Source organism: Lampris incognitus, chromosome 3 (assembly GCF_029633865.1).
Source record: "Lampris incognitus isolate fLamInc1 chromosome 3, fLamInc1.hap2, whole genome shotgun sequence".
In the NCBI taxonomy this organism is placed as follows: Eukaryota; Metazoa; Chordata; class Actinopteri; order Lampriformes; family Lampridae; genus Lampris; species Lampris incognitus.
The window spans coordinates 70,546,008-70,566,958 of NC_079213.1; the positions used below are offsets into that span (position 1 = coordinate 70,546,008).

General features: G+C 43.5%; 1 protein-coding gene across 3 annotated transcripts in view; it reads left to right on the forward strand.

Annotated features, from left to right (window-relative positions):
- The first annotated feature begins 953 nt into the window (after positions 1-953).
- Positions 954-20,951, forward strand: part of niban1a (niban apoptosis regulator 1a) — a 61,703-nt gene continuing 41,705 nt past the window's right edge. For all 3 annotated transcript variants that reach the window (XM_056275841.1, XM_056275838.1, XM_056275839.1), the window contains exon 1: positions 954-1,323. In XM_056275841.1, the coding sequence (XP_056131816.1) occupies positions 1,297-1,323 (27 nt within the window). In that variant the 5' untranslated portion in view covers positions 954-1,296. The remainder of the gene's footprint in view (positions 1,324-20,951) is intronic.

Consider the following 20,951-nt stretch of genomic DNA (forward strand, 5'->3'; position numbering starts at 1 on the left):
GTAGCCAACGGCTAGCGAGTCTATTCATCCGTGGTCATTACACAATGTATTTTGTACTTTGAGCAACACAATCCGAGTGCCATTGTTCTTACGATTTATGCTGCCTTGTTGAAAAATGCTAATGTGGCACAACTCGATAGCAGTCTAACCCTAACACCGAACACCTAACCATGCGTAGAACCGCAAAGTAGCACATTTTGATAGGTAGCACATATAAACAGAACACCGCCCAGTTCCATTCGAGAGAAGGCAGACAATCTCATTCTATTAGTCAACCAATAGACTAGTCTTTGCTAAGGACCTTGATATGTAGACTCAGGTGTGTAACTGCTTGGTTGAAACAAAGACCTGCACCCACACCGGCCCTTTCTGGATCATGTTGCCCACATTTATTTTGGAGGTGAACTGTCCCTTTAAGAAAGGATTTTTTGCCGAGGATGTTCATGTGTTCCTCTGTGTAATAAGAAGACTGGAGGAAAAGGTGTCTGAGCACTTAAATGGAGTCTGACTGACTGAGAATTTTCTGTACATGATTCAAATTATCTATCAATCTTTCCCCAAAAGAGGAGGAGGCCCCCGCAACCCTCATGTTTTAGTCACTCATTAGCAGTGGAATGGAAAATCTCCGGGTCTTATAATGACATAGTTGTAAAACTTGTTTTAAAAATACCCAATAGCCTAATATATTCCCCTCAATTATTGGTAATATGAACAACATTAAGGGTTTAATTGCTGTTATTCAAGACGGGTCATTTCAACCCAAACAGAACACATGGGTGGCTGTTGTTTTTTTGCTTTGTTTTCTTTATTTTTTCTTTTTGTAAATTAGTCTTATTGTCCGCTTGAACAATGACGGAAAAAAGAAAACTTTAATTTCTCAATTGAAAGAGGAAAAATAATTTCCCGTTTGAAGAATATGTTGCCTAGACATTACATTCAATGGAACAGCACTACGTGTACCTTCGGTAATGGGAGAGAGAGAGATAGAGAGAAAGAGAGAGACGAGCTCACTCCCATCACACCGCACAGGGCGGTCGTCACCATCTCGCTGAAAACAGCTATCGTTTTGTTTTTTTTCTCCCTTCTTCTTCTTCGTCTTCCTTCCTCCACGCCCGTCGGTGAATTACAAGTCCAGAGAAGAGAGGTAGAAAAGGGCGTCTTCACTCGGCGCTGCAATCGACAAGACACAGTGATCACCTGAAGAAGCGACACCCTACCTGTGGATATAGCTACACCCTTCTTCACCCCCCTCCCCCCTCCTCGGCGAAATGGGGGTATCCGCGTCCAGCCTGCTGGATGAAAGTAAATCCAACTACATCAAAGGTAAATGGGACTCTTTTACGCGTCCGATGCGCGTCCGAATAATTTAGAGAAACGGGGAGAAAACCCAGCGAGCGATGTACTTTTGATTCATCGCGCTCACCCTAAATTCTATGCCTTCATATCGCCATATCCTTCAAATTTGCCATGGCTCACATATGGAGTTTTTAGCGAGCCGACAATGGATGTAGCTATTTTTTAATCCGTGTGCGTGCGCGTGCGTGCGTGCCATAAAGTCATGCCTATGTTTGACCGAGATAAGCGTCACAGTTCAGAGATACGTGTGTTCTGTAGAAGGAGGGGAAATGACGAACACCGCGTAAAAAAGTGTTTTTGGAACAAGTGCTATTTCTTTTCCTAAGAGAGTTCACCTCCCCCCTTTTTTTTCCTTATCGTGTCCAGCCTCCAGAGAAATTATGAACATAGGCGGCAGCGAACCTGTCAGGCTTGTTTTCTTGCTTTGCCTTCTATAGACCCTGCCCTGTTCCTTCTTACTGGATTTTTATGATTCATGCTGTGGTCCATTTCAACCACGAATTACCCCCAGAATGTCCAACAGGGGTGGAGAGAGGGTGGTGTAGGTTTTTTTCTCTCTCTTCTTATTCATTACTTGATGTGATTTCATCCCGCTGTCTGCTGTTTTAGTGAAACATTTTGGTTATGTGTTGGCTTTATCAGGTCACTCCTGCCATTCCTGCCCAGCAAGAGAAGAGTAGTGAGAAGCAGTTGAAAGTGCCAGAACCTGTTTTACCTTTCTCTGTCCTTCAGTAGGTGTGCCCATGGGCGGATAAAAACAGCAGGACAAAAGACAATGCTGTCCTTTACACTGTGTGTGTGTGTGTGTGTGTGTGTGTGTGTGTGTGTGTGTGTGTGTGTGTGTGTGTGTGTGTGTGTGTGTGTGTGTGTGTGTGCATTTGAGCCATGTGCCTGTGTGTTTGTACACGTATGTTGGCCTACTAGGTATGTAGGATCTGTGTACAGCTGCGTGAGTTAGTGCGACATTAATGGGCAGTTGCAAATGGATGGTCTTGCAAATGGATGGTTGTTGTTGTGTTGATGCTGTTGATGTTGGATGGGCATGTTAGGATGGTCTAAAACATTTTTAGCACATCGATATAGTTAAACCACTCAGTTCCATAATAATTTGGTGGTATGATCTCTGAATCTGAAGATAAAGAGGTAGGATGTTCTGTGGCAAACAAGGTTTAGCTGAACTAAAAGGAAATAGAGAGAAAGCTGTCAGGTTAGAGACAGACATTAACACAACAGAAGGTTTATCCTGAATTGCAAATGAAGCATTGCATTTTACAGCATTGGGACAGCTGAGGGAAGGTAATCTACAATCAGTCGATTCATCCGTCCCTTTCTTGCCCCCATGTACTCTAAATAATATTTATGTACATTTAAGAGTAAAGTACACTGGCTTTTAAACTCTCTGCTTGCTTTGCAAGGGTCATTAGGGTGCTTTTCTTCTCCTGAAGTCCACATCCCATGACACTGAAAGAAGCCCATAGCCTCATTCAGCAGGCTTTTGGAGCATTGTGGCCTTTCATATTTGCCTGGCTCTGCCTCCTCAGTTTTTCCTGGCTACCATTTTACAGAGGTTTATTTGTCAAAACATAGATTTCGGGGGCCAAAGCAATGACACTGCTCCACCGTTTCTCATAGTAGGGACATTCCATTCTCAGTCTGCAGCTCATATAAACTCTGTGTGTGTGCGCGTGTGTGTGTATATATGCATATATATATATATATATGTGTGTGTGTGTAATATATATATATATATATATATATATATATATATATATATATATATATATATATATATATATATATATATATATATATATATATATAATGTGTGTGTGTGTGTGTGTGTGGGAGAGAAGGTTGGCCACAATTATGTTTGTTGAATAGTTGTTACCAATAACTTGGTTTGGGTTGTGTACCAGCCTGCAGAATTTAATTGCTACAATACAAACTTCAAGTCATTCGGTGAAAGGCAAAGACTGGGTCTGGACCATTGGGAACAGTAGAATGGCAAAGCTGGTTATGTAGGGTTGCTAAACCTCTCATAGCTCTTGCAGTTTGATGCCAACTGACTGGGTTGGCCTTTATTATCTAGCCGATCCAGTAACTCGTAAAAATGGTTTTTGGTAGGTTTTCAAATTCTCTTCTGACAAAAAAAAACGAAAAAGAAAAAGTGTTTACAAACCACTGCAATAGATTTATCATGACAGTTCATTAGAGCCACTAAGAATTGTTTTATATCCTACCAAAAACAATTATGAAAATTAAGAAACTTTGTAGGGTGCATCCATTAATTTACTGTCTAGTGTAATGAGCTATCTCACTTACTTACATGGTCTTTATCTTGTCAAGCAACTGATAGATTGAGGTCTGTTCTACCCGACAGCTTGATGTTTGCGTCCTTTGGATGTACATTAGCTCATCAGTCATAAAAAAATAATTGCCATGACAAGTTTATTAATCATATATAACTGTTTTCACAATAGAGAATACATTCTTTAGAGTCTCTGTAGGGTGCAGCAACTGTTTCGTTGTGTGCCACAAGCCATGCAGCTGGCCTTATTGCCCAAGTGCATATCAATTCAATTTGTGGTTCAAATTGTTTTGTCTGTGCATTAGAGGAGTTAAGTGCAAAATTAACCAAGTGCAAAAACAACAAGTTGTTTCCTGCCTTGGCAAGCTGTCGCGTCACACTCTTATAAATAATGAGTTTAACTGAGCAGGGGTAGGTCGAGATATGGTCAAGTTCCGGTCTTTTAAGTCTGTCTTCGCAGTCTTTACAGAGAAGGCATAGTTTTGCACCCATTCCCAGTCTTTTTTTTAATCTCAGTCTGCCGTTCTTTGTCTTGTGCCAGTCTCCTTCCAGCTGGCATTACATAATCCCATAGATATTTCGGAAGACCTGGTACTGTATGTTGTATGGCTGCTAACTCCACTACCCTCCGTTCGGCTCCACAATGACAGGAAACTGTTTCTTCAACTCTCTGCATGAAGCCCACCTGTTGTTTACTCAGGCCTGCTGACTGGCTGAGTGTCCACGGCACACAATACAAATGGAGAAAAATCTGCTCCCATTCAAGCAACCATCCATCGCACAATTGCATGGTTGACAGATGCATGGCTGATCGCATTGCATGGTCGACAGATGTAGATTTAGGGGGGAACTGTCATTATGTCGTTACCCAAAAATGACTTGGTCGCTAGTTGATAATAACTACAGCTTGAGTGCATTAAGTCTACAAAGAACACCTTCAAATTAGTTTGCCTCATTGTTAGATTTTGATTCTTTCAACTAAATAAATGTCCTCGCTGACTTCCTAACCAAACCTATACATCCGTTGAGTTTTATGTATGGCAGTAAATGTGGTTGAAGATAAAGAATACCACAGCACCAGCAGAGTCAACATCTGCATTATGAATAACAGATGAGCCTGTATTTATTGCATTGCAGTATAACTTTGGTAGCAGACATGGGTTGTCAGCAGACACATGCTAAAATAAAAATTATGTTTTAAAATCTCACTACTGCCATATGTTTTCTTATGAAGATGCGACTTTCGCTAAGAAATCAGGAAATTGTCAAGACTGATTACTACATGTTAGTAAGTTGAGCAAATGTTGATCCAGACAGAATGGCAGTCCATAGAAGTTGATATGATGGGGTGGGGGGGGGTGTCATTGAAATCACACAAAAAAAATGTCGGAAAAAGTATTTGCTTTCATACATCATTTCTGAATCCCTTCTGACTCTTTTGTGCATATAATTCAACCTTGTGATGAACATTGACCAGCTGATAATTCAAACTCACATGACATACTCACTCTTGACCCCCACTTTCCCACCAATCTAAGATCCATCCCAGTTTGTTATGTTGTGCTTGGCCACTCCAGATTCACTGTGAGAGTTTCACTGTTCAGCTTCTAGCATGTGACTTCAGAGAGTTACTTATGATTAAGCCCAGATAATATGACATCAATGTAGGAGAATGTGGCTTATCCACAGGCAAGTCTCAATTTTTTATTTTTATTTTTGGCTTAATGCATGATTAAAGTGTCAGTGTATACTAATGATGAAATGCAGACCCTCACCAGAATTGTTAGCCTCTACTACGTATACATGTACTACCTGTTGTCGGCCAAGTTTGCACATATGTTTTTGTTTTATTGATTCATGTGTGATAGAATGTGTGCATGCATGTGCTTTGACTTCAGGTAGTTTTTGCAAGCAAATGAGTAGACACACACACACACACACACACACACACACACACACACACACACACACACACACACACACACACACACACACACACACTTGTTATAGCAGTTCCAATACTATTAAAAGTATGTTGGTATGCTCATGCCAAACAGGCTCTGCAGATCATAAAAATCACTACCTGACAGCTAGGTGAGTTTATTATTGATTGAAAAACTTACCCTGATGTAATAGTGAGAGACAAATTGAGAGAGAGAGCACGAGAGAGAGAAATAAAGAATCAGGGAGCGAGAGAGAGAGAGAGAGAGGGTGGAAGGTGGGACTAGCAGCCTGCGGTATAGAAAGACCTTCACATCTCATCATTGATAAAGGGGGCATAACAATGTCAGAGAACTTGAAGAATGATCATTGACATAACCATTGTAAGTAAGCCATTCCATCGTTATACTGACAAACAACTGTTTTTCCTGGCTCACCTAAGATTTTTATACTCTGGCCTAGCAGTATAATAGGAAAAACACTTAAAACACTTAATTCAGGACGCACCCACACCATCATTAAGCACAGTTTAACTGACTTTCAGTTTAAAAAAAATTCAAGCTTTCAAGGCATGTAGGAGTAATTGTACCATAAAAACCCTGGGGGAGGTTCACCACCATGACTTTCCTGTTCCTCCTCTTCTTCCCCTGTTATTCTTTCATTGCTTGTTGTGGTTATCACTGTCAGAATCATTATAGTAGGTATGATTATTATTTTATTGCAATAAACAGTACTGTGCCATGGTAATTCAACCCCTCTATGTGACTTTATCTCCAGAAATGTTGGCAACAGCCAGCATCCTTCTCTATGAGCATTTCTTGGCTTCCACACAATGGTAGACTCATTCAGACATTGTCACCTTATACCTGCAAATAACCCCATTCTCATCGTGTCTTTGGTCCAAAATTGTGCCACATTAGAGTGACTCACCTGATGTCTCAGACATTTCTTGATGAACAGGAAAAAAGAAGCCATGCTGTGCTGTGTATTTTACAATATGGTGCAATTTTTGTTCCTCTGCATAGCCCCATTCCAATGGGAAACATTTTACAAGTCTCTGGCAGGGTTGTCCATAAATGTACATGGGTAATGGTGACTGATTTGGCTGAATCTTAGCAGTTCATGTTAATAAATGCCTAAACTGTCCATATTTTTTGCCTGTGTATATTATCTCTCTGGACGTTGTGTGCTCATGATGTGAACTTTAGCTGATAATCTGGTGTTTATGTGTGTTTGAGGAGAGCAGCTTTATGGTGCCTGTGTTCGTGAGTATTTGTGTGTGTATATGTGCATGTGCATGAGGCATATGCATGTTAAATCTGAATATCAGTCTGTCATCATGGATGTATACCTGAAAAGACAACAGGCAAGGGGTGACAGATTTACTCCCCACCTAGACCAGCACCTCAGAGGCAGATCTAAGAGACATTCCACTATAACATACCAGTGTAACGTGGACACGTTGAACTTGAATTGGGGAGCAGTAGTTCCGATAGAATAGTATTTCAGTTTGCAAATGTGATTTAAAAGCACAACTGTATTTGTGTTTGTGTGTATTTGTCTCATGCCAGCATTTGTGTGTGCACACCCTAGACAGAACAGTGCATCTTCAACATTCTGATGTGTTCTCACTCTGTCTATATTACCCTCATGCAGCACTGATGTTGGGGCAACAAGCTGGAAAAGCAGGTTTCTCCAGTGGAACAAAGTCCCACTGTGCAAATGTACTCATGCCACACTGTCTACGTTTTTCTAGAGGAAAGACGACGTTAGATCAAGAGTCGCTATGAAAAGGGTGATCTTGGGAGAGCAAGATTGGCACGCCTTCTCTGGAAAGTCTGGGCCCAGACTGCATGTGAATTATGAAGCATGACAATCAACAATGACCTGAGCTAAAACTGTCTTGTAATGCTACGTTCACCTCAGCATTACAATACATGTGATGGCGTTACATAATTAAATTATAAAATAAATGTAATTGTTATCCGTTACAGTTACTTGGAAAAAACACAATTAAATTAGTTACTAGTCAAAATGTCGGTGATTACAAAGGGTTACATCCGAATATATTCTCTTCAGTAAAAAGCTTATTTGTTTTGGTAGTTATGCTTTAAAATCATATAATTCCAATCTTAATTCACGTTAACTTGTGGCGATACACAAATGAGGGTAAAGTCACCAGGAGCTGCTGCTCCTTTAAGGCGGACATTCGGAGTGCTGATTTAGGCCCTGCTTAGAGTTTCCGGGGGGCGATATTATGAACCCTACATAGGCCTCGCCAAAATCCCGTTTCTGGCTTTGTCACGTGTGCGCCACCGTAGCAACGCGAAAATATGTTGTTATGGGGTTAGCGCTCATCAAGGAAACGCTGTACACCCACAGTTTAACCTGTCTAAGTTATCCACAATCAACATTAACGTTTTTAACTCAATCTTTGCTTGCTCCACGTTTGTTTCAGTAGGCTATCTTATAAAGAATGACACACACACGAGTTGCTCAGTGCAGCCAAGTATATTCAAAGTGATGTAACATGTTCCTGAGCGCGGGTCATGTGTATCTAAGGTAAACTAGTGGATAGCCGATGGCATCGATCTATCTAGACCCGTAACATCCTCCTTTTCCAAGTATAAACACATACACATGAAGTTAGTGCAAAATAAAATTACTTTCATATACGAACAACCAATAACAGTGCAACAGCAGTAAATCTCTTCATATCCCATACCAGTGTAATAACCACAGTAGCGTATGATAACATTTCTCCTCTTTTCCCCCTCTCTCCCACATAGCAACCATCAACATTATTCAGATTACATAGTGAGTTTCAGTGGAGGTTTAGACAGCCGTCCAACCCTTGTGTAAGTGTGTCCATCCGAACGCGGAGCGCCAACAGGAGTAGATGGCGCCTTGGGCATGGACCTGATGGGGCTCGGCTCGAACACAGCCTGAGGGGTCTCAATGACAGTTTCTGTAGCTGGATCCCCGTCCGGTGTGTGTGCCGTAGCGGGTTCAACAGGATCGTGCGCGGCTCGTGCAGCTGGCTCAGCCACTCTGAGATCGATCCTGTTACGACGGTACAGGGAGCCATCAATGTCCACAAGATAAGACCTCGGCGCAACCCTGCGGAGACAAGTTCCGACTCTCCAGCGGCCAGTGTTATCACCTGGCAGGGGCTTCATCCGTACGACTTCCCCAATTTCAAGTGCCGGCAATTCACGGACAGATCTGTCATAGAAGGATTTGGCGAGTTGCTTCCTGTGGCGCAGCTTTTCAGTGACGCCCACGACAACAGCTGGTTCCAGGAGCTTGCTTGCCGCCGGGATGGACGTCTTCAACCGGCGGGACATGAGGCGTTGTGCTGGGCTGCTGCCCATGTTTTCCGTAGGTGTATTCCTCCAGTGAAGCACGGCTTTCCAGGGGTCTTCACCATCATGCGCGGCCTTACGCAGAAGATTTTTTACAATCTTCACGGCCGACTCGGCCTTGCCATTCGCTTTCGGGTGTCTGGGAGAGGAGGTCACGTGCTCAAATTCCCACTCAGAAGCGAACCGTGTGAACTGAGCTGTGAACTGAGGGCCGTTGTCTGTAATAACCTTCTCTGGCTGACCATGTCGGGCGAACTGTGCCTTACATCGCTTGATGACTGTCTCTGCAGACATGTCGGGTAGAAGCTCAATCTCCCAAAAATCGGAATAGTGGTCGACTATTAGGAGATAGTCTTTCTGTCTGAAGCTGAATAGGTCCATGCTCAAGACCTGCCATGGCCTGGTTGGTACTTCGTGAGAGAGCATGGTCTCCTTTTGCTGATTGTGGGCGTACACATTGCAGGTCGAGCAGCTGCTTACAAAGTCCTTTATCTCTGACTGCATGTTGGGCCAGTACAATGTCTCTTGAGCGTGTCGGTAGCATGCATCACCCCCTATGTGACTTGAATGTATGCGCGTCAACATTTCTGGGCGGAGTGACTTTGGGATGATGACTTTTTGCCCCCGGAACAGAACTCCGTTCTGCACACTGATTTCATCCCTGAAGGGCCAGTACTCTCTAGCGATGAGGGGCGCTTCCTCCTTTACATCTGGCCAGCCCACGAGAACAGTGTTCTTCAGTGCCTGTAAGCATTCATCTCTGTCGGTGTGTCGTCTGATCTGTTCCAGCCGCTGGTTAGTCACATTCAGGTACTCTGCCTGGTTCACGTGCTGTATGTCTTCCTGCTCTTGTTGCAGAGAGCAGATAGCGTGTCGCTGATATGCAGTCCCTCTGCCGGAGCATCCAGCCGTAGCTCTGCTGAGCGTGTCGCTTATGAACATCTCTGGGCCTGGTTTGTAGATTACCCTCAGGTCGTAGTTCTGCAGAGTCATGAGCATGCTCTGGAGTCTCTTGGGCGCATTGAGAAGTGGCTTGCTGAAAATAGAGATCAGAGGCTTATGGTCCGTCTCTGCTGTGATTGGGTCGCGGCCATATAGGTAATGGTGAAACCTCTGGCAGGCGAAGACGATACTGAGACACTCCTTCTCAATTTGTGCATAGTTTTTTTCGGTGGGGGTAAGAGCCCTCGAGGCAAATGCGATGGGCTGACCTTCCTGCATGAGACAACAACCGAGACCGCTCTGGCTGGCGTCGCTCTGGATTGCGATTGGCTTAGTTACATCATAGTAGCGCAGGACGGGCATGGCTGTCGCCAGCGCCTTAAGCTCATGAACCGCCGCCTCGTGCTTAGGCAGCCAGTGCCAGGGTGTGTCCTTGTCCAACAGGCGTCGCAACGGCTCGCAGACAGTAGATAGATGAGGCATGAACTTGGCTAAATAGTTAGCGAAGCCAATGAGACGCTGCACGCCCTTGGCATCTGTTGGGTTCGGCATGTCAATAATGGCTCTCACCTTCTCTGGATCGGGCTTCAGTCCAGCAGATGAGAGAATGTGGCCATGAAACTGCACCTCAGCCACCTTGAACTGCAACTTCTTCAGGCCGAGGCGAAGCTTGACCTCGCGGCAGCGTTCCATCAACGCCGCAAGCTTGACGTCGTGGTCGTCCCCAGCCTCCTTGTCTGTGTCCCCGCAGCCGACGACCAGGATATCGTCTGCAATGGGCTCAACGCCCTTCAGACCGGCGAGGAGCTCGTGCTGCTTGCGCTGATATACCTCGGGCGCCACCGATACTCCAAATGGTAGCTTGAGCCACCGCTTCCTCCCCCAGGGGGTCCAGAACGTGGTCATGAGGCTACTCTCATAGTCCAGTTTGCATTGCAGGAATGCATCCCGAGCGTCCACTAACGTGAAGACTCTGGCCTTGGGCAATTTATACAAAATGTCCTCCAAGGTAGGCATGATGTAGTGAGAGCGCTTTAGGGCTTTGTTCAATGGTTTAGGGTCAATGCATATTCTCAGCTTCTCCGGTTTTTTAACAATCACCATGTTGCTGATCCAATCTGTAGGATCTGTGACAGGCGCAAGGTGGCCGTCAGCCTCGTACTTGTCCAGCTGGGCTTTGACTGCTGCTTTCATTGCGATTGGGACATTGCGAGGGGCACTCTGTACTGCAGCAACACTAGGATCAAGGTCAAAATGGACCTCCCCAGGCACGGATTCCACAGGGGAGTTGAACACGTCACTGTATCTGTTGATAAGCTGTTCTTTAGTTAGGGCTCCTGGTTGTGTGTGTTCCATTTTGAGCACATCCTCTGGAATTGTGAAATGCATGAGCCCTAAGCGTTCACAGGTGGAGCCTGACAGAAGAGGATGTTGGCTGGTCCTCACTATTTCGAATGAGAGCTTGTGTGTTTGGCCTCTCACAGTACAGTCAGTCTCAAAGGTGCCCATAGAGCTCAGTGTTTCCCCCGAATACAGCTTCAGTCTGGTGTCACTCGGGCGGAGAGGTGTGTTTGGGGCCAGCCTTTTCTTGTCTTGAAAGCCCATTACATTGCAGGTGGCTCCAGAGTCCAGCTGACATTGTTGTGGCTTGTCGTGGAGTTTCAGAGTCACAAACCACTTCTTTCCTTTGGTGTGCACTGCGCCGATTGACTCAAACATGTACAGATCATCTGCATCATTACTATGCTCTGGGGGTTCTTCTGTGTATTCCACACAGTTTACCTTGCCCTCAGCATGCCCCTTTTTGCTCTTTAAGCACACTTTAGAAAAGTGATTAAGTGTCCCACATGACCTACATTGTTTCCCGAAGGCCGGGCAATGCTCTCTGCCCCTTGAATGCTCTCTGCCACAATATTTGCAATTGCCTGCATCTCCTGCTGTTCTGGGTGGATTGCTCTGTTTCCATTGGTTTTGTCTGGGTTGCCTAGCAACGGCATGCACTGCCTCCGGCTGCGGTGTTGTTGCAAACTCCATTGCTCTCATACGGATGTCAGTTTGCTCTGCTGCGCGACACATGTCAATAGCTGTGATCATGTTCAAATCCTTCTCTCTCAACAGCCTGCGCCTAACGGCCTCGCTTGCAACTCCCAGGACTATCTTATCACGGATCATTTCATCTTTCAACTGTCCATACTCACAGGTTGCTGCCCTCTCTCTCAGTCTCGTCACAAAGGTATCAAACGATTCTCCTTCCTCCTGCTTGCAACTCCCGAAAATGTACCTCTCGTATATTGTGTTTTTTGCTGGCTTGAAGTATTTCCCCAACTCTCTCAGTATGGCGTCAGGATCCCCTTGATCATCTTCTGAGAGGTTCAGATTGTGGCGGTAAATATGCCTGCATTCACTTCCCATCACACTTCTTAGAGTAGCCGCTTGTATTTTCTTGTCCTTGCCAAGTATGCCCGTGACGAGGACGTAGTCTTCATATTCGGCCCGAAAAATGTCCCAATTGACACTCCAATCGCCTGTGAAGCTCATCGGGGACGGTGGTGGAATATTCATGTTAGCTGCCATTGTATGTGATGCTATCGGCGCCGGTAATGCTAGCGTTAGCTCCTCTGTGACAACGTCTTCAGCAGAAGTACTTTGCTCTGAATCGGAATCCTCCGACATGTGACCTACTCAGGCCTACAAACTTAAACATGCAAGCTAGTAAAATAAGAAATAAGTTCTCCGACTTCTGACACCATGTTTCAGTAGGCTATCTTATAAAGAATGACACACACACGAGTTGCTCAGTGCAGCCAAGTATATTCAAAGTGATGTAACATGTTCCTGAGCGCGGGTCATGTGTATCTAAGGTAAACTAGTGGATAGCCGATGGCATCGATCTATCTAGACCCGTAACAACGTTTGAGCATAGGATACTTCACCCCTTATCATGACTACAAACAAAACGAGCTCCTATATTGTAGTAATATGACTTTTACAAGTCTTACACATTAGCGCCACCTTCAGCTCTTGCACATTAGCGCCACCCTCAGGAAGATGACATATTTGACTCTGTCGTGATGTACTACTCAATGTAACCTTTTAGCTGGGGTTCATTCTGATTCTTTGTCTCATCAAGCCTCAAATGCATCACAATTATAATACCAATAACGTATCCAAGGAGCAGAGGCAGACCTTGTAACCTAAAATTGTTAGGTTAGTCAACTTAAGGCTATTCTTTCCCTCACAATCATAATTTCAACCCCATGGTTCACTTTTTAGACGATTCATAAGTTCAAATTGAAGGTAGCTAACGTTAGCTTTGCTTCGCACCGAGTTGATAGTTGATTGTTTCCTTAGCAACGCAGCGGAAATCCGGCGTCCGTTCGCGGAAATCCGGCGTCCGTTCGCGAGATTTGGGACAGGGTACGGGATTTTGGCGAGGGCTATGTAGGGTTCATAATATCGCGACCGGGGGATCCATGTTTGCAGCAGCCTAGCGGTTAGCTGGTTGCCACGAGAGATTGTGCTGTATCGGTGTTGTTTTGTCTGGCGAGTAAACGGAATTGACTCGACTCGATCTTTCCGTCTCCTCATTCATGCACTGCCACAAACTTTTAATAAAAGTTTGACAGTACACAGCCTGTTTTACATTTATGCTTTTAGGACTTCTCAGCTAGACTCACAAGTCAGTCTGTAAACACTTTGCTCAACTAAAGACTGGGTACAATCTAGCTTTCATTGCTAAAACTGGGTGCAAACAATTAGAGAGAGTTTTAAAAGAAACTGCATCGCAGAACCAATCCAAAATCTTTAGGGCGCCCTTCATATTGGGGCGGTGACACGCACAAGTCATTAAAAAAACGCCTTCAAAGTTTGTTCATGTTTGTGGCAAACCTTAATCTGTTATAAAACAAACACAATCAAATCTAACGTTGTTGGGGACATTCATTATCAATGTTTTAAAAAACCCTCTGTCTTACAAAGTGATTTGCTATATCTCCAATTTGTTTCACTACGGAGGAGGCTGGGGGGAGGCGTCATTTCCGGTAAGGCGTGTCCTACATTTCCGGCGCAGTAGGTGTAGGCTTGTTAGCGGCCGTTCTCATCGCCGTTGTAGCAACTTTTTTGTTTTTTACTTGTTTTTATTGAAAACAGTTCATTTACAAAACACGAAGGCATACAAACCATGACAGCAAACACCTCTCAACATACAAGGCACATTAGGTAAGAAAGAGAACTTAAATGGTATAAAATAGAATATATAACATAAACCGTTATAGCAACTCGCTTGATTTAGAAGTCCCCGGATATTGGAAGGCGGAGACTACTTTTCGGCTTTATTACCCAGTTTAAAACGTTTGTTAGAAAAGTCACCCTTCGCGATGTCCCGCCCCCCTTGGTTACTGTTGCTATGCCTGGCAAGCTATCACCCGTCCGCGAAATTTAAACATGGCGTTTACTGTCATGTCAGTGACAGATATTCCAGGTGAATTGACATCCAATTTCTGGAAAAGCAAGGAGATATCAGAGAGAAGTAGACAGAAAGGCTTGCAATATGCATTTGAAAGCTACATCCATGATATAATTTGTCAGCGTGTGAATGAAGGGGAAATTAAAATCGAGGCTAAAGCCTACAGGTCCCAATATAAGACCCAGGCACCCCACATCTTAACTATTCACGTTAAGGACAAGGAGATAAATGAACAACAATGCTCATGTACAGCAGTGTAAGACAATATAGATAGTTGTATTTTAAGCTGACATTTATTTATGAGTCCATATAGCCTACTAGCTAGCTTTCAGATCTAGCTAACATTAGGCTATGTTTTAGCTAGCCAGGCTAGCCAGCTGGATCAGGGGAGCTCACATGCACTTTCCTGTTTGTTTAAAGTGCACCAGGATATTGCTCACACATCGTGAGCTTGATCCATACTCTGGATCTTATAAAGGCAATAACAGAAGCGTCAGCTAAGTCCTGCACAAGTTTGCCACAACAATGGCACAAACAAAGAGGTGGTAAAATAAAGGCTGTGCCCGTATCATCGGTGGTGGTCGCAAAGGCTAGACATGATCGAAAGCGGAGACCAGTTGACTGTCACTACACCGGGAGCAGGTAAGTTAACTGGATTGTCACTGACTACCTGGAATGACCTGTCATATTCCCCCCAAAATGACATACTTTACATATTCAGCAGTAGTCCATATTGATATTAATAATGTTTTGATATTATTTTCCAAGGACCCCCTCAATAACGGACGAGGACTTGGCACTACTGAGACGGCAGACGGGAGCACCCATCAGCTACTTGGCTAACAGACTGCCTATCGATATAACTATAGGGGAAAACAAGTACGCCCTTGGAAGTGGTTTGAGCCAACAGGTAAATGAAAAAGGTTTTGACTGAGTCAACATAAGTATTTATTTTGTATCCAAAAGTCACTTGTTACATAGGCAATAGTGTACAAGTAATTTCAAGTAGGTTAGTATCATACAATATTACATAGGACTAATATGACTAAAGAAACATGAAAAAATATGTAATGGACATGTACCTGTATTATAGGACAGTAATACCTTGTAGACAGAAAGGTACGAGAGGAGGGGACCACCAGGGCGCCTCCTAATCACTGGTCTTTGATGATGTGTGGTTGGAGGTTGGACAGCATGCTAACCACGTACCATATCTGATTTATGTTGGAAAGTCGGGACATTGGTATTCTACCAGAAACAATCTTAAACTTTTTAATTTTGGCAATTGCCCTTTCCACATGAACTCTGTGTTTGGCGATTTTTTTGGTCATCTCAACATCTGCATGTGACATCTGACGGTTAGATATAGCAAAAGGTGGAATGTTCAGTCTGAGACCAATCTCTTCCACTTCTTTTTCAATCAGAAAACCTTTGTCGGTCATTAATCCATCACCAACTTTAAGGTAGCCACACTGAATACAACCCTGCAGTAGCTCTATGATATTACACTGATTAAAGATTTTTTTGTCTGAAATAGATCCAGTGAATAGAGCAGACACATACATAACTGCACCTTGTGGGTCACAAGCAACTAGTGACTTCAGTGTGTTGGAGGACTTGTAGGTTGAATAGGTTTGACTCTGCAACAGTAAGGAGCTGGGCTTCTGTGTCTTCAGTTCTGTGCAGTCCAGAATTGCAAATGTATTTGGGAATTCCTCTTTAAAGTTAACAGGTATGTTCTGTGAAATCACATCTCTATGCGGCCAAATGGACAGTTGGCCAAATCTGTCATACATGTAGTCTACCTAGGAGTTTATCAGTGTGCTGACACTCTGTACACGAATCTGAAATCTAAATGCTAAATCTTTGTGGTCAAAATGTGGTCTTAATTTCATTAGTGTGACTAAAAACTGACTACGCACAGGAAATTTTTGGATCTCGATGTCTGGCATTTTGTAAGAGAGAAGAATGTTTGTTTGTGGAGTGATGGGATCATTGGGTACTTTGAAAAATTCACATAAGCTGTTGAACTGATCATAGGTGAATCCAGCGCAGTAGTGAAAGTACTCAGATACATGACTGTTGTTTAGACACTGGGGTTAATGCATTTGTAGTGTATGCATGAAGTTCCTCCCCAAGCAACTGGAATTGGCTGTCTTTGGCTTGAAGTTCCATCTTCAGGTTCAACATCTCCTGCTTCTGTTCTGCTAGTGTCTCCTTTAGAGTCTCCAATGCCTCTCCATGGTTGTCTGGGTCATAATGTGTCTCTGTAAATGACAAAATGATAAAACATTAGTTAATAATTTGTACACATTTCTTCCCTTTTACAGCTTCCTCTTGTCAGGCCAGCAAGACCAACACACCTACAAACCAGCCTGGCGATTTCCGTGATTTCCCATTGCCGCCACAACCAACACATGTCTATACGGTGCTCAATCGAAATGAAATGTGTAGCTACAGTAAAATTACAGTCACTTTGGCAGAATCTGTAGCTCTAGAACGTGAGACCATACAACAGGACACAAGTAACATTTGGCATCTTGAAAGGTCTCCCCGACTCACATCAAGCTCCTTTCATAGAATATGCATAAGGACAGCCAACCATCCTTGCCGCGAGTATCAAAACCAAGGCCCCAAGACAGACCAAGGCAATGAAAAGAGGGGTAGATCTAGAACCTATAGCTGCAATGCAGTACTCTGAGGTCACAGGCAATCTAGTGTTCCCATGTGGCTTTGTGGTTAATCCTCATGCTCCACACCTTGGCACCTCACCAGACAGGAAGGTGATAGAGAGGGGGGATAGTACAAGCTATGGACTTTTGGAGATCAAGTGCCCGTCACAAGACAGTTTCAAAGACTGTACCTAGCTCGTGAGGCAGGTAGATGGTAGCTACAAGCTAAAGGAGAGCAACTCCTATCACTACCAAATAACGGGGCAGCAGGGACTTACGGGCATGCCATGGTGTGACTTCTTTGTAATGTGCACTGAAGATTATCACCTACAGCGTATATATTTTGATGCAGTAAAGTGGGGTAACATGAAAAACAAATTAGATTTGTTTTTCTTTGACTACTTTCTCAGCAGATGCCATCAGTATAAAAGAAATAAATAGACACATAACTACATAGATGCACTTGAACACTTACCTGTATCACTGTCACAGGCTTGAGAAGCAGTGTCTTCGGCAGGGTTTGGAGAGCAGTGTCCTCAGTAGGGTTTGAGCTGCAGGCTTGCGGAGCATCCTGTTCCTCACTTCTGGTTCTGTAAAAAAGTTTTTTGACAATCATTTAGTTAGAAACAAAAACACAAATTAATTAATAAATGTTGTATCCTGGGGTGGGTTTTGATACAAAATTAAATGCATTCGTTCAGTGTAGCCTAGCAATCCAAATGCATTTATGTACATATTCCTTGATCAATCTATGAAATTAAAAGTTGTGTGTAAACTGCGTGGTAGAAAGAAATGTCATGTCCTTTCAAACTTAATAAAATTGTTAATGTTACTTTGATTGCTCGTCACCTTTTTGTCGGAGGCTTTCAGCAACCTCCATAATGTTCCTTCCTTTGGACAGTTGCAGGGATAGCAGCTATGGGATTAGTATATTCAGGTGTAGGCTGTCCATTCACAAAATGCTAAAAGATAACAGTTGATAGTTAAGAGCATGCATACCTTCGCAACCAACGTTACCAGCTAGTTTCTTTTATGTGCTAAATTTGCTATGATGCTTCCCCTTTCTCTGAACTAGCTAGCTAGCAGCACTATCGGCGTCTGTGTAAGAGACTACGGTTGTCAGATGTAATGTTAGCTAGCAACTTCTCTACATTTGAAAAGATGTTGCTGATTGAGGTGATGGAAGAGTGGGGCACTGAGAGGATAACATAACTCATAACATACAAAGTTAGGTATAAGGTTTGGTGGAACTGGACTAAAATGTAACGAGCATTGTTAGTACTAGATAGCTAACCTAGCTAGCTAGGCTAGCTAACGTTAGCAAGTTTACCTTGGAGCAAACAAATGTGTTTTTGTTTATCCTCGATGGATTCAGCTGTGAGTGAGGTCTTCCACACTGTTTGATCCACATTCGACATTTTTCCTCTTGTGTTTTAGGCTTAGGAAAAGCCCAAAATACGACCCCACCCTCCAAACTTTTAGGATATCTGCTGTCTGATTTGCAGGTACCGTAAACGCACTGCTTCGGCATTTCCTCGATAGCTTGCCAGGCCTCCCCTGCTTAGTAACGGTTACTAACGTAGGATTGGACAGTGGCTGTTCTAGGGCGGGGCTTTGTGAAGGGTCAATTGTAAAGTTACATTACTTTGATGAAGTAATTAAAATAGTTGCATTACTTATTGAATTTTAACAGGGTAACTAGTAATCTGTAAGCTATAACATTTCCAAAGTAACCTTCCCAAAGCTGAATATAACAAAAGTAGTTGGAAGCGACTCCAAAATGCATCATTTTAGATGTCAGATTAGCAGTGAAATCAAGAAGGTAAATAAAAATGAAAAAGCTCGAGCTCCAAATGTCTATCTAAATCCATGTGGACTGAACATTGATTTCAGCTGTGTCGTGATCTGTGTGCATATCACCTGTTGGTCAATGTGTTAAGGGTCAGACACTGCTGGAAGGGCACAGTGGGAGAAGCACTCTGGTGCACCGTCTGAGATTTATTTAGCAGAACTAAAATATAAGTAGGCAGGGCACGCACTCAGTCCTTTTCAGGATAGTTCAGTCAAAAGTTAAAAGCCAATAAATCAGCAGAAGTCCAGCATTTACGAATAGTTTCTCTTGGTATCCTCACACAGTTCAAACTGGGCTTATGCTGCCTTCAAGTGCCTCTTGGAAATGCCTACTGACAAATTCAGAAGTCATAGATACAACTAAATATAGAATGAAAAAGAGAGGATGCATGTTAGTACGGAATTGATTTCGTATGACTTAATTAAGCAAATTTAAGGGCTGCATGAAAGATTATTATGTGGCACAGGTGCATATTGCGACTAATGCCACCAGACTTTTGTGGTTTCCGCTGTGACTTTTTTAACAACACGCACCCAACTTGAAAACTTGGGGCTTACACAGAATTCCCACTTTCTGACTTGTAATTATGATCTTGTTGGGTTGTATGTATATGTTTCTAACTACTTTTTTTTTGCCATAGACAATGTTTTTATGCTATTCATTGTGCCCTGCTGTATTGTTTGTTTGTTTTTTTAATTTATATATTTATATAAAGTGCTTTGAGTGGCTGTTGCAGCTAGAAAAGTGCTATATAAAATGCAAATTGATTGATTGACCGATTGTTCACGGGCGGTACGGTGGCGCAGTGGTTAGCGCGGTCACTTTACAGCAAGAAGATTCTGGGTTCGAGCCCCGGGGTAGTCCAAGCTTGGGGGTCGTCCTGGGTCATCCTCTGTGTGGAGTTTGCATGTTCTCCCTGTGTCTGCGTGGGTTTCCTCCGGGGGCTCCGGTTTCCTCCCACAGTCCAAAGACATATAGGTCAGGTGAATCGGCCATACTAAATTGTCCCTAGGTGTGTGTATGTCGGCCCTGTGTGATGGCCTGGAAGCCTGTCCAGGGTGTTTCCCCTCCTGCCTCCTAATGACTGCTGGAATAGGCTCCAGCATCCATGCGACCCTGAGAGCAGGAGAAGCGGTTCGGATAATGGATGGATGGATCGGTTGTTCACACGTGCTCATCTCATAATTATGCTATTTCTGACATGACTCGAAGGCAGCACTAGTCTCAGGCTTCTCTCCCTGCTCAGACCCACACTGACATATTTAAAGAGGGAGGTAAAACATGCACAGATGTCCTTCATTACCCAAACGATCCGATCCTGGTTCTCTTCGCTTCCAAACCAATGTCCAAACCCTGCCCCACCTGCTACGGTCTGACAACTTTTGGCAGAAAAAAAAGTTATTTATTTGAGTTCTCTTTTAGTGTGTTTCTCTTGGCACCTTCCTGCCATAAAGCGTTTGCATGATCATTTAAATTTGAAAGGGAAATGATAAACAAACACTGGCTAGCAAGCACTTTACATAAAAGGTCTTCCTTGCAATCGAGGCTAGGTTCTCATAGGATTCACATCATCCCAGAGTACTAAGATGAGCTCAGAGAGGCAACCATCATAGAAGTCACCCCACCCAGCAACTAGTCTTCATTTGCACCGCAGTGGCAGCTGTAGTTTTTCCTTTGAGTGCTTATAGAATAGAAACAAATGGATATATTGTCTTGTGAGACATATGTCTCTTAAAGAGTGGGTGACCAGACTGTGCCTTTGACAGTTTCTGGCACTCTCTAACCACTAAGAAAAAAGAGGATTTTTTTCCGATGTGAGTCCTTTTGGAGTTGAAGCAACGGTGCAGGAGTCCAAAAAAAAGAAAAGAAAAAAAAGTTAGCTTTGACATGCCTTTCTGATGAAATCATTCCCCCAAGGGTGCTTTCCTGATCATCTTGCGAATCAAGGTTTACTTGGACAGAGAGGTTAACCTACACTCTGAACGCTGCTGTTTAAAAGGAGGGCAACATGAGCAGGCCGTGGAAATGACATCACTCATAATCCCATTCA